The sequence below is a fragment of the Loxodonta africana genome, chromosome 16 (genome assembly GCF_030014295.1).
Source record: "Loxodonta africana isolate mLoxAfr1 chromosome 16, mLoxAfr1.hap2, whole genome shotgun sequence".
NCBI lineage: Eukaryota > Metazoa > Chordata > Mammalia > Proboscidea > Elephantidae > Loxodonta > Loxodonta africana.
In genome coordinates this window covers 83656167-83670315 of record NC_087357.1, presented here as the reverse complement: position 1 = coordinate 83670315, position 14149 = coordinate 83656167, and the positions used below count along the sequence as shown (strand labels likewise).

Genomic DNA, 14149 nt, shown 5'->3' with positions numbered 1-14149 from the left:
TTTTTGTATGTTTATTTTATAACCTGAGACTCTTCCAAACTCTTCTATTAGTTTCAATAGTTTTCTGGAGGATTCCTTGGGTTTTCTGTGTATAAGATCATGTCATCTGCAAATAGAGATAATTTTACTTCTTCCTTGCCAATCCGGATGCCTTTTATTTCTTTGTCTAGCCTAATTGCCCTGGCTAGGACTCCTAGCACGATGTTGAATAAGAGCAGTGATAAAGGGCATCCTTGTCTGGTTCCCGTTCTCAAGGGAAATGCTTTCAGGTTCTCTCCATTTAGAGCGATGTTGGCTGTTGGCTTTGCATAGATGCCCTTTATTATGTTGAGGAAATTTCCTTCAATTCCTATTTTGGTGAGAGTTTTTATCATAAATGGGTGTTGGACTTTGTCAAATGCCTTTTCTGCATCAATTGATAAGATCATGTGGTTTTTGTCTTTTGTTTTATTTATGTGGTGGATTACATTAATGGTTTTTCTGATATTAAACCAGCCTTGCATACCTGGTATAAATCCCACTTGATCATGGTGAATTATTTTTTTGATATGTTGTTGAATTCTTTTGGCTAGAATTTTGTTGAGGATTTTTACATCTATGTTCATGAGGGATATAGGTCTGTAATTTTCTTTTTTTGTAATGTCTTTACCTGGTTTTGGTATCAGGGAGATGGTAGCTTCATAGAATGAGTTGGGTAGTATTCCGTCATTTTCTATGCTTTGGAATACCTTCAGAAGTAGTGGTGTTAACTCTTCTGTGAAAGTTTGGTAGAACTCTGCAGTGAAGCCGTCCGGGCCAGGGGTTTTTTTTGTTGGGAGTTTTTTGATTACCGTTTCAATCTCTTTTTTTGTTATGGGTCTATTTAGTTGTTCTACTTCTGAATGTGTTAGTTTAGGTAGGTAGTGTTTCTCCAGGAATACATCCATTTCTTCTAGGTTTTCAAATTTGTTAGAGTACAATTTTTCACAATAATCTGATATGATTCTTTTAATTTCAGTTGGTTCTGTTGTGATGTGGTCCTTTTCGTTTCTTATTCGGGTTATTTGTTTCCTTTCCTGTATTTCTTTAGTCAATCTAGCCAACGGTTTATCAATTTTGTTAATTTTTTCAAAGAACCAGCTTTTGGCTTTGTTAATTCTTTCAATTGTTTTTCTGTTCTCTAATTCATTTAGTTCAGCTCTAATTTTTATTATTTGTTTTCTTCTGGTGCCTGATGGATTCTTTTGTTGCTCACTTTCTATTTGTTCAAGTTGTAGGGAGAGTTCTCTGATTTTGGCTCTTTCTTCTTTTTGTATGTGTGCATTTATTGATATAAATTGGCCTCTGAGCACTGCTTTTGCTGTGTCCCAGAGGTTTTGATAGGAAGTATTTTCATTCTCGTTGCATTCTATGAATTTCCTTATTCCCTCCTTGGTGTCTTCTATAACCCAGTCTTTTTTCAGGAGGGTATTGTTCATTTTCCAAGTATTTGATTTCTTTTCCCTAGTTTTTCTGTTATTGATTTCTAGTTTTATTGCCTTGTGGTCTGGGAAGATGCTTTGTAATATTTTGATGTTTTGGATTCTGCAAAGGTTTGTTTTATGACCTAATATGTGGTCTATTCTAGAGAATGTTCCATGTGTGCTAGAAAAAAAAGTATACTTTGCAGCAGTTGGGTGGAGAGTTCTGTATAAGTCGATGAGGTCAGGTTGGTTGACTGTTGTAATTAGGTCTTCCGTGTCTCTATTGAGCTTCTTACTAGATGTCCTGTCCTTCTCCGAAAGTGGTGTGTTGAAGTCTCCTACTATAATTGTGGAGGTGTCTATCTCACTTTTCAGTTCTGTTAAAATTTGATTTATGTATCTTGCAGCCCTGTCATTGGGTGCATAAATATTTAATATGGTTATGTCTTCCTGATCAATTGTCCCTTTTATCATTATGTAGTGTCCTTCTTTATCCTTTGTGGTGGATTTAAGTCTGAAGTCTATTTTGTCAGAAATTAATATTGCTACTCCTCTTCTTTTTTGCTTATTGTTTGCTTGATATATTTTTTTCCATCCTTTGAGTTTTAGTTTGTTTGTGTCTCTAAGTCTAAGGTGTGTCTCTTGTAGGCAGCATATAGACGGATCATGTTTCTTTATCCAGTCCGAGACTCTCTGTCTCTTTATTGGTGCATTTAGTCCATTTACATTCAGCGTAAGTATAGATAAAGAAGTGTTTAGTGTTGTCATTTTGATGCCTTTTCATGTGTGTTGTTGATAATTTCATTTTTCCACTTAGTTTTTTGTGCTGAGACGTTTTTCTTAGTAAATTGTGAGATCCTCATTTTCGTAGTGTTTGACTTCATGTTTGTTGAGTCGTTACGTTTTTCTTGGCTTTTATCTTGAGTTATGGAGTTGTTATACCTCTTTGTGGTTACCTTATTATTTACCCCTATTTTTCTAAGTAACAACCTAACTTGTATTGTTCTAGATCGCCTTGTATCACTCTCCATATGGCAGTTCTCTGCCTCCTGTATTTAGTCCCTCTTTTTGATTATTGTGATCTTTTACATATTGACTTCAATGATTCCCTGTTAGGAGCATTTTTTTTTTAGTTAATCTTAATTGTTTTTTGTGATTTCCCTATTTGAGTTGATATCAGGATGTTCTGTTTTGTGACTTGTGTTGTGCTGGTATCTGATGTTATTGGTTTTCTGACCAAACAATATCCTTTAGTATTTCTTGTAGCTTTGGTTTGGTTTTTGCAAATTCTCTAAACTTGTGTTTATCTGTAAATATCTTAATTTCACCTTCATATTTGAGAGAGAGTTTTGCTGGATATATGATCCTTGGCTGGCAGTTTTTCTCCTTCAGTGCTCTGTATATGCCGTCCCATTCCCTTCTTGCCTGCATGGTTTCTGCTGAGCAGTCTGAACTTATTCTTATTGATTCTCCCTTGAAGGAAACCTTTCTTTTCTCCCTGGCTGCTTTTAAAATTTTCTCTTTATCTTTGGTTTTGGCGAATTTGATGATAATGTCTTGGTGTTTTTCTTTTTGGATCAATCTTAAATGGGGTTCGATGAGCATCTTGGATAGATATCCTTTCGTCTTTCATGATGTCAGGGAAGTTTTCTGTCAGGAGATCTTCAACTATTTTCTCTGTGTTTTCTGTCCTCCCTCCCTGTTCTGGGACTCCAATCACACGGAAGTTATCCTTCTTGATAGAGCCCCACATGATTCTTAGCATTTCTTCATTTTTTAAATTCTTTTATCTGATTTTTTTTCAGCTATGTTGGTGTTAATTCCCTGGTCCTCCAGGTGTCCCAGTCTGCATTCTAATTGCTCGAGTCTGCTGCTCTGACTTCCTATTGTGTTGTCTAATTCTGTAATTTTATTTTTAATCTTTTGGATTTCTACATGCTGTCTCTCTATGGATTCTTGCAACTTATTAATTTTTCCACTATGTTCTTGAATAATCCTTTTGAGTTCTTCAACTGTTTTATCAGTGTGTTCCTTGGCTTTTTCTGCAGTTTGCCTTATTTTGTTTGTGATGTCTTGAAGCATTCTGTAAATTAGTTTTTTATATTCTGTATCTGATAATTCCAGAATTGTATCTTCATTTGGGAAAGATTTTGATTCTTTTGTTTTGGGGGGTTGTAGAAGCTGTCATGGTCTGCTTCTTTATGTGGTTTGATATGGACTGCTGTCTCCGAGTCATCACTGGGAAACTAGTTTTTCCAGAAAATCCACTAAAAAAAAATGCAGTCAGATTCCTATCAGAACTGCCTTTGGAGTATAACCGCCACCTTGTTCCCTGTAAGGATGAAAGTCTGAGATTTGGATCATATATGCTTGGCTGTAGCTGGTTCTGTGTTTTTAGTCCAATTAGGGGTGGATTTTTGGTCCCTGGGTTTTTTGTGTTTCCTTCTCTCGGGCCGGAAGAGTGGGTTAGGAAAAGACCAAAAGAAAAAAAAAAAGGGGGGGGGTGGGGAAGCAAAGCCGCCGCGGAGCCGGAGCCGTTCTCCCTCTGGCTCAGGAAATTCCAATGTTAGTGAAGCCGCCTGGGGAGGGTGGGGGAGGGATCAGAGAGATAGGAGAGTAGCACCTCAGAATATAGCCAGAGTTGCTTGTCTTGCTTGGAATGACTATTTTATCTGAGATTCCCGAGGGGCGTGTCGCCTATGTGTGCTGGCTGTGTGGAGATTGCCCCCAGGGATCTGGCCCACTGAAGCCGTGGTCAGATCCTCTGCTGCCAGTCCCACACCCAGCGTCAAGGATCCCCTGCTGGGACAGTGCACTCCCGATTCCAAAATCAGTCGCTGCCTCCCGGGAACTTCTTGTCCCGCCCGCCGCATCGTGGAGCCACTCTCACAGACCGGCTGGGCCCCCTCCCGGGGTTAGTTCAGGGGAGTGGAGCAGCTCTCCGTGCTTGCGCCTTGACAGCGCCCAGTCAAAAGCCCGGCGGCAAGATTCCCCAGCTGGGACGCTGCTCTCCCAGCTCCAAGACAAGTCACTGCCTCCCGGGGACTTCTCCCACCGGCTGCGTTGCCACGCTGCCTGTGCGAACCGGCTGGGCCCCCTCCCGGGGTGAGTTCAGGGGGGTAGGGCTGCTCCCCTTGTTTGCGCCGTCAGATCCCCTGGGCCCTGCCCTAAATCGGGCGCCAAAGGTTACCTGACTGGGACGCTGGCTCCAGGCTCCGAAAACAATCTCTGCTTCCCCGTATTTGTTCATTTTCCGTCTCTAAATCTGTGTTTGTTGTTCAGGGTTTGTAGATTGTTATGTATGTGATCGATTCACTTGTTTTTCCGAGTCTTTGTTGCAAGAGGGATCCGAGGTAGCGTCTACCTAGTCCCCCATCTTGGCCCCGCCTCCTCATCAGTGTTTTATAATTTGCAGTATATAGGCCCTCGACATGTTTTATTAAGTATGTTATTTTCTTTGGATCTATTATAAATAGTATTATTTTCAATTTTAGTTTTTGTGTGTTCGTTGTTAGAATATGGAAATTCAATTGATTTTTTTATATTTTTCTTGTATCCTGAGACCTTGCTGAACTCATTTATTAGTTCTACGGTTTGTGGTTTTTTTTGTTAGATTCCTTGTGAATTTCTATGTAGACCATTGTGTCCTCTGCAAGCAGAAGCAGTTTTATTTCTTCCTTTGCAATCTGCATGTCTGTAATTATTTTTAATAAAGCAAATTTTATTAACGTGGCAATATTAGACATTTAGATTCTCGGTGGGATGGCTGGGGCAAAAAACATGAATATTTTCATGCCTCTTAATATTCCTTATCAAATTTGTTTCCAAAATCGCAGTACCAGTTTTTCACTCCTACCTCAATTTTGTAAGCTCTTTTGCTGCATACTTTCCAGTTTTGAGAGTTATTTGCTTGTTTAGTTATTTATTCACTTATTTATTTTTTTAGACAAAATCAGTTTTTACTTGAAGAGGATAAAGCACCTCGTGTTATATCAGTCTCTATTTATGTGATTAATACTGAGGTTTAACATGGCCCATCCTTTTTATTTTAACAGATGTTGTACATTCAGGCCCTACCAGGACCTTTCCTTTCAATGGATCCATCTTCATTTGTGGATGTGTATGGATATATTGCTACCCCTAGAGTTTGGAAGCAAAAATCGTCATTGATTTGGCGTCTTGGCCCTGCATACCTTTTTGAAGAAGCTATCTCAGTAGAAACTCTGGAAGTTATTAACAAACTTGGCCCAAGATACTGTGGCAGTTTCCAAGCTGTCTATGCCCAAGGTATGGAGTGCTCTGATTCACAATGTTCTTGCTGATGTTATTTTTTAAATGGACATCCAGTTATTTGTAGTATATTTATAACAAATAAACTCAGCAAAGGTCAGTCATTAGGGAAGGCTTCTGTAATTGGGTCATTATATATTTACAACCCAACACAAAAAGTCACAGAAAAGGAAATGACAATATCCTTTAGGTTCCAACTCCAAAGTGCCTAATGCAGGAGGGTAGGTGGGTAATACCATCAGTGAAGAAAGAGAGAAGAGAACGAGATAAATCAGTTACATTTCTTTTAATGAAGAAGCTTTTTAACTAAAGTACACTGTTGTCTTCAATTATTAAACAGGCAGACAAAACATCCACATTTTCTTTATTGATTGCTGGCTGTTCAAGCAGGGAGCATTGCTCTTGTGCTCTGTCAAGTCAAGAGGGTCAGTTCCCATCGGAGTAGAATGATAAATAAATCAATGTCGGAAGCCTTGGACATGGTGAGGGCAGTGTTTGTCTTGAACTTCATTTCCTGTGGCAAATGACACTGACCAGAGTACTCTTCTACGAGAGTTAACGTGATAAGCTTAGGTCTAGACTAAAGTTTCACTGACTATTTTCATGCCAGAGACAGTGGTGATTCAGTGGTGATTCTTCCATGTGAAAGACCTGGATTCAACTCCTGACCGCTGCAGGTAATACACAGCCACCACCCACCTGTCAGTGGAGGCTTGCGTATTGCTATGATGCTGACCAGGGTTCAGCCAAGCTTCCAGACTAAGATGGACTAAGAAGAAAGGCCTGGCAGTCTAATTCCAAAAAATCAGGCAATGAAAATCCTATGGAACACAATGGCCCGATCTGCATCTGGTCTTGGGGATGGCACAGGATGGGCAGCTTTTCATTCTGTTGTGTATGGGAACTCTACGTGTCAGGGCTGACTCAATGACTGCTCACAACAACAACAGCGACAATTTAATGCAATGTTTCTCCAGTAGCAGATGTCCTCTTGTAAACCGGAGGGCAGCTCATGGAAAATCTTAGCTCTCTGAGGCCAGCCTACTTCCTTTTTTATAAGCTGGCTTTCTTGTCACTTAGCCTTTTGGTTTCGGGAGTGACGTTATATCCTTGATGGAGGCTTTATGCTCTCGTAATCCCAACCTGGAACACCTGTATTTTATAGAGGGTCAGTCTTGTGAGATTTCTCACAGTTTTTCTGTAAGTGTCAGAGAAATGCAGGAGGGAACAAAACATATAACATACAAGCATCCTCTCTCAATATTAGTTTGCTGTGTAGCGATAGAGCTTGTTCTTCTGAGAACTGATCTCTTTTGCAGCAAGACGAGACTGCAAATGAGTAAAGATGAAAGGCATGTTGTTTTAGGAGAGGACTCTGATGATGAAGCTCTGGCCCTGGTCGCAGAGGAGAGGGTTTCCTTTGGACTTCACGTAGCCAGCTCATCCATCACCAGCGTGGCAGACATAAGACACACTTACAACGAGGTGGACAGCCGCCTGATAGCCAAGGAGGTACGCCTTCTAACGTCATGTGCCGCTCTGTTTTTGAATCTTGATTTCATGGCTTGCTTCAGCTTTCAGCGCTTAAGCAAATAATAATTCATGCTTGCACCCGTATAGGCAGATATACATAGGCAAACTTCCCAGCTCATTCATGGAAATCTCCGTACGTCTCCCACCCTTAGCATCTCACTAGACTAAACTTTTTGCTTATAATCACTCAGAGGAGAAAGAAGGTACTCTCCATGGCAGAGCAAGAACAAATGGAATATTTGATAAGCCTTTTATAGCCTGAGAACACTATTGAACTTCCCTTTGTCTGGGTGCCACTGACTCACCAACTCTGAAAGATGTTCTTTGAGGTGCTGTGATTTTTTTTTTTTTTAGAACAGCAAACTTGTAAAACAGTAAGCAGATGAATTTATAGACAAGGATGCTATTAGATTTACTATTTCTTAATTTTTGCATAAAGAGCTTTTTTGTGAAGTGCTGGTGAATTTGGGCTAGTTTGTTTACATCATCTCCACCTTCTTGGACAAAGTGCCACCCCCCTTTACTGAGGATGGAGACCAGGGACTAGACCCAGCTGAGTACCAGTACCATGCCTTACCTTACCAATGGTGCATCCCCTGGGGAGGGGGCAGGATTCTCTTCCTTCCCTCCTGCAGCCAGAGAAGGCTGGCGCTTGCAGAATCTGGATGACAGAGACTGTGAAGGTGGCTGCTCTTGTCTGGTAGCCCTGTCTCATCTCAGGTGTCCCCGGCCCTCCTCACTCTCTTTAATGCCTCATTGTGAGCACATGGGACATTGACGGAACCAGTGCTGCTTCCTCGTAGTTGTGCCACAGCCTGGGACACAGGGCACGTGAATCAAATTTTGGCTTCCATCCCCCTGACTTGGGCTCGGTTATAATCCATTCACTGACCATCACTTCCTGAGTGCTGGCAGCGGCTCGTGCACAAGACGCTTCCCGCCCAGGAAAGTTTCTAAGGACTAATTGTTGCCCATTTCCCTAGATGAACATTTCATCCCGTGACAATGCCACGCCCGTGTTCTTGCTAAGAAACTGTGCTGGCCACCTCTCAGGCTCTCTTCGAACCATAGGAGCGGTTGCTGTGGGCCAGTTAGGTATGCAAGGCTGAGAACCTTGACTGTTATTTGGGGAGGAGGGCTGGTGTTGTCATCGCTTGTGCAACCTGGGAATTCTGGAGCAGCAGGCGGGGAGGAGCATGTGGGGGAGCCAAATACTGAGGGTCAGCGGAGAGGTGGCCCCATGAGCATGGGAATCAGTGTCGACATTAGCTAGCACTGCTGTAACAAAAAGTGCCACAGGTGAGTGACTTTAAAAAACAGAAATTTATTTTCACACAGTTCTGGAGGCTGAAAGTCCAAGTATGGTCTCCGCCATGCTGATTGCCTGTGTGCCTCTCCTAGTTTCGGGTGGCTGACAGCAATCCTTGCTCCTTTGCTTGTAGACAGGTCCTCACGTGGCATCCGTTTTCTCCTGTGCGGGTGTCTGTGTCTCATCTGCTGTTTTTATAAGGTGCTGCTCAGCAGTGACTAGGTTTAGGACCCAGCCTACTCTGGTATGACCTCACTGACACATCAAAAGAAAGCCCCTTTCCAAACAGGGTCATATTTACAGGTATAGGGGTTAGGGCTTCCATATTTCTTCTTGAGGGCACACAATTCAGTTCATAACAATGAGTTCACATTGCCACATTGGACACCTTGGCAGTGAACTCAGCTACTGACCCAGCTGGAGTCTGTCTAGTGGGAGCCCATGTCCATGTGGGCAACTGGCCTTGAGCAACAAACAGAGACTGCTTGTTGCTGTGCAATCTGGAGAGAGCAAAGGGTCCAGTCCAGTGGGACCTAGAGAGCAGGCAAGAGCTGGAGGTCATCAGAGCAACGAGGAAGCTGAGGCTCAGAGGGAGCTTGGCTCATTGGGCATTCCAGACGAAAGGCAGAGGGTGGCAAGTCTACTTCTACGTCCCACCTGCTAGGACTGTGACTGCACAGCCGGACAGGCCTGCTGCTTAATACTTGAGGTCTTTTCTATGGTGCTGTCAAATTTGCCGACAGTGGCTGGTGCCTCAATGCACCTGCACCATCTGAATCTTATGGGCTGCTTTTGTCTGAAATCTTATGGGCTATCTGAAATCTTATGGGCTGTTTCAGCCTCCCAATGGCCCAGAAAGGATTCTGCACAGCATCTGTCAGTGACCTAAGACTTTCAGAAGCCACCCCGCCCTTGCACCCTTCCTGTCCCACGTGTGGTGACAGTGGCACTGGCTGTTCCTCACCTTGTATGCTGCTGGGGATTTCCCATGGCAGTGAACCTGGGCCTTCCTGATGAGATGCCTCTTTGTCCCAACAGGAGTGAGGGTGTTTCACTCCAGCCCTGCGGCCAGCAGCCTGGACTTCATTGGAGGGCCCGCCATCCTCCTGGGCCTTATGTCCCTGGCGAATGATGACCACAACATGTATGCAGCTGTGAAAGTCTTGCACTTGGTCCTGACCAACAATGCCATGTGTGACCGCCTGATGCGGCACATCTCTGGGTACCAGGTAATCTGACCCTCTCACTTCAGCTGGGTTGCCTCAAGGGGGTGTCATAGTGAGCAGCAGGGAAGAGTTTCCCTTGTCCCAGTGTACTGTCCATTCAGTGGAACTTCTGGGGAAAGACAACCAAAAGCCCCTGGGTCCTGAGGCCAGCATATATAGAGCAGGGCCAGGTGACCACCAACCAAAGAAGAGGTTAATGCAGGCTGAGGATGCTCACTGACTATGGCTACTGACAGCTTTCACTGAATTCAAGAATAACTTATGGTTCTCCCCTTTGACTCTAGCTTGATGGATAAGGACCTAGGCCCTGGACCCAGATTACCTGGGCTTGAATCTGTCCCTTCCTTTAACTTGCTATGTAACCTTGGATAAGTTATGCTCCCTGTGTCTCAGTTTTCTCACTTGTATGAAATGGACTATCATAGCTCCCTGTCTTAGGATGGGTTCTCTAGAGAAGCAAAACCAGTGAAGCACATCTCTCTCTCTCTCTATGGACACACAGGGAGAGAGACAGAGAGATTTGTGTCAAGAAAATGGCTCACGTGGTTGTAGAGGCTGGAAAGTGTCAAGTCCATGAGTTAGGCATCAGGATGGAGGCTTCTCCTGACTCATGTAGCTGCAGGGGCTGACAAACCCAAGATCAGCAGGTCAGATGGCAAGCTGCTGGCTCAAGTCCTAAGAGCCGTAATTCAGATGATGACGAGCTGAATGCAAGACCCAGAGCAGAGCAAAAGCCAGTGAGCTTTGCCAGAAAGTCCATATGTATTGGATGCAGGCCATATACCCAAGGAAACTCCCTTTCAACTGCTTATAGCAGATCTCATCATCATGGAGGAGATTACATTATATCAGATCTCATCATGGAGGCGATTGCATCATTATATAACTGCCAAACCCCTGAGAATCATGGCTCAGCCAAGTTGACACACAACCTTAACCATCACACTCCCATATCACAGAGATGTAATGAGGTTTAGTTGATGGTGCCTGGCCCAAAATAAGTGCTCAATAAACATGAGCCGTTGCTAGTTCTTAAACTCTTTGAGCTTCAGTTCCCTAATTTGTAATATGGGAATAAACAGCAGTTAATTCATAGGGGTATTGTGATGACTGAGTACATAGAACAGGGCCTACCCATAGTCACTGTGATGAGTGTGTTTATTGTGATTGTTATTGTTACTCGCTAGTCGTAAAGTCAGATAAGGCATGGTCGTTACCCTCAAGTAACTCATTGCATGGTTGGAAGCCTTCCTATCTCTTTGGTCCTCAGGCCAGAAGAAAGCTGTGTGCTATGTCAGGTACACTCCCTCACCAGGACTACAGCCATGTATGGATAACAAGAGTCTTCCACCTGCCTCTCTCTCTTAGCCTATTCTCTATATGTGTGTCAGTTATAGTTTCACATTGCAGATCTAATGATAGCTGTCTCTGGTGTAATCCTTCAAATGTGCCCCATCACTGATACAATATTCCAAACTCCTTAGACTGGGATTGAAGGCTTTTCAAAACTGGCCACCCCTTGTCCTTTCAGAGCCATCTCCCACTCAGCAAGTGTTTCACACCATGATCTTCTGCCTCCCCAAATCCTGCATCATCATGAGTTGCTCACTCAACACATTGTGCAACTTTGTGTATGTGTGGTCTCAGCTGGGAGTACCATCTCCCTCTCTGCCCCGATGAACTTCTTGCCTTCCTAGGTCAAGCTCAAAGGGCAAGAGTGATACTTTCTCTGACCTCCTGTGCTGAGTGTGGACCCTGTCCTGGGCTTTCTTGGCCCTGTGCACCCCCAATTCTAACTGCTGTCACACTGTGCTGTGAATATTTTTCTCTGCTAGTCTCCAGATCTTCTAAAGATCTGGATTGTTCCTTATTCTTTGCCAGTGTGCTACTGACACCAAGTTGACACTTGGGAATAAGTGAAAGGGTGTGACTGGGTGTATATTGTTGCCAGTTGCTGTCAAGTTGGCTCCAACTCATGGTGACCCTATGTACAACACAACAAGATGTTGCCCCGTGCTGTACCATCTTTATGACTAGTGGCATGTTTGAATCAATTGTTGTGGCCAAGATTTCTATTAAAACTCAAGAATTGGGTTCTTGGTATATAAAACTTTGATTATATTGTTAAGGATAGTAGTAATGGGATTTGTTCCAGTTCAGCATATGAATATCTGCTGTGGCAAGAGATTATAATAATTATTTCAACCATTCCTAAAAAGGTACAAAACAGTTTCTATTCTCATGGGTATATCTAGAAGGGTAAAATTTATAAAGTACCATAATAAAAAGCAATAAAGTGTCCAAAATTCCCTTCAAGGACTACCACTCTCTGTGACTCTCCCATAAATTCTGAGCTTCTTACAGGGCCAGGACTGTCTTAGGTTCACCATCGCCTCCTCACTGCTTAGTGCAGGGCTTGGCATGGCATGAGTTCTCAAGGAGTGCTCATGAAATGAATGCAATGCAGAGAGAGAGAGAGAGAATGCTAGAGAGGTGCAAAGGTAGCTAACATGTGAGCAGGGGAGTCAAAGAGAGTCACCTAAAAGAAAGGCAGCCAGGAGGGTCCTGAAGACTGGGTTGACTGAGTTTTTCAAGGAGTGATGGTAGAGAAAAGGAGTGGTCCATTGGTAAAATCTATTTATTAAACTTTTATTGTGTTAGGCACTAGGGATGCAGGGAACCGACTCAGCAGCACGTAACAACAACAATAATACTGTCTCATTAACATAACAAAGACAACCCATTCCCAAATGAGATTATAACCACATGCATAGAGACTAGGATTTACAACACATGTTTTGGGGGGGACACAATTCAATCCATAATACCAGATGACATGGATGGGAATACAGACGACATGGGCGGGAATCCAGACGGCATGGTTGGGAATCCAGACGGCATGGTTGGGAATCCAGATGACTTGGATGGAAATCCAGATGACACGGTTGAGAATTCAGATGACATGATTGGGAATTCAGATGAAGTGGATGGGAATTTAGATGATATGATAAGCATACAGGAGACATGTATGGGAATTCAGACCCTGATGGATGCTGGGAAGCCTGATTTTTGTGTGGCCAACAGAGACATTGGTGTGGGGGGATCCACAGTGTTAGTCTCTGAGACAAGTGTGGGCAACTGGGCCAATTGTGGGATCCCAGTGCCTCCATCCTGGTGTGGATCCTTATACACTGTTAACTTTCCATGGATGGGCACCAGAAAAAGACCCATCTGGTGACTGCAGCCATAAGCTGGCTGGGTGTAGTAGAGCTCATGGGTAGGTAGTGGCTTGCTGGTTGGTTATGGGTGTAAGATCCACTAAAGAAAAATGAGAAAGAGCACTCAGAAATATAGAAGGAAATAAGGAGAAGGTGGCATTCTGGAAATCAAATGGAAGAGATTCAGAAAGGAGCAGGAAGTCCCCCAGTGAGAGGTCATGTCACACAAGCACAGACAAGTGGACGCTGTTCAGGAAGTAGCCACAGAAGCTGGTCATACTTTTTTTCTGAGGCACAGGAGCAAAGCATGGTAGCACCTGAGACCGGACAGTTTCAGACTGGATTTAGCCAATGTGCTGGTAGGAACAAGGAGGTAGAAAGGAGAAGAAATTCTACAGATATGTTTATGAAGAAACCCTTTTGTGCTTTCATGTTTTCAGATAATGACATTTCTGTTGAGAAAAAAGACCTCACTCCTAAACCACAGAATTTTTCAGCTAATCCTCTCAATTGCTGGTACTGCTGAGCTGGGCTTCAGATCATCTACTATTGCCAACGTTGGAATCTTCGAGCATGTCCTCTGTGATTTTGAGGTAAACTGGAAATTAGCCCTTAGCTTTTAAGAAGTACGTGTGATGACAAAATACGGTAGGAAATTATGGAGCTTCTTTTAAATGCAGCAGGTCAACTTTCTTGATAGTCATGAGTAGAGGGAAAACCATAAAGACTCTGGAGCCTACAGCCTTGGTTTATAATTAAATCCTACCATGTATAGGCTTTGTGGCCTTGGGTAAGCCTGTTAATCTTTCTGAGCCCAGTCTTTTTATGTGCGAAAGAAGTGGATTTTTAAAACTCCAAAGTACTGTATACGTATGAAGGTTTTTAAAAAAATAACCCCAATTCCTTTGGATGGTGCTTTGCTGTTTCCAAATGATCATGAAAGACTGAAAGCTACTGATGGATGTGTGAATGTAAGTGAGGATTAATACATCCATGAAGCATCATTTACAGAGCACCCAGTGGGGTCGTGTACTGGCTGTGTCGTGGAGATACGGTGATGACCATGACTCATGCCTTCCACACAGGGAATAGGCCTGAGATATGGCCTGAGGACAACACAGTGTGCTAGGT

At 43.2% G+C, this 14149-nt stretch overlaps 1 protein-coding gene across 13 annotated transcripts in view; it reads left to right on the top strand.

The window, feature by feature from the left end:
- Positions 1–14149, top strand: part of WDFY4 (WDFY family member 4) — a 415213-nt gene that overhangs the window by 143064 nt on the left and 258000 nt on the right. For 12 of the 13 annotated variants that reach the window (XR_010318150.1, XM_064269860.1, XM_064269858.1 and 9 more), the window contains 5 exons: positions 5498–5729; positions 7099–7244; positions 8249–8360; positions 9613–9803; positions 13459–13611. Coding sequence is in view for 12 of the 13 variants with exons in the window: in XM_064269860.1 (XP_064125930.1) it covers positions 5498–5729; positions 7099–7244; positions 8249–8360; positions 9613–9803; positions 13459–13611 (834 nt within the window). In the remaining variant the exon portion in view is untranslated. Of the gene's footprint in view, positions 1–5497; positions 5730–7098; positions 7245–8248; positions 8361–9612; positions 9804–13458; positions 13612–14149 lie in introns of those variants that run through there. The other variant, XM_064269862.1, reaches the window with a different exon arrangement.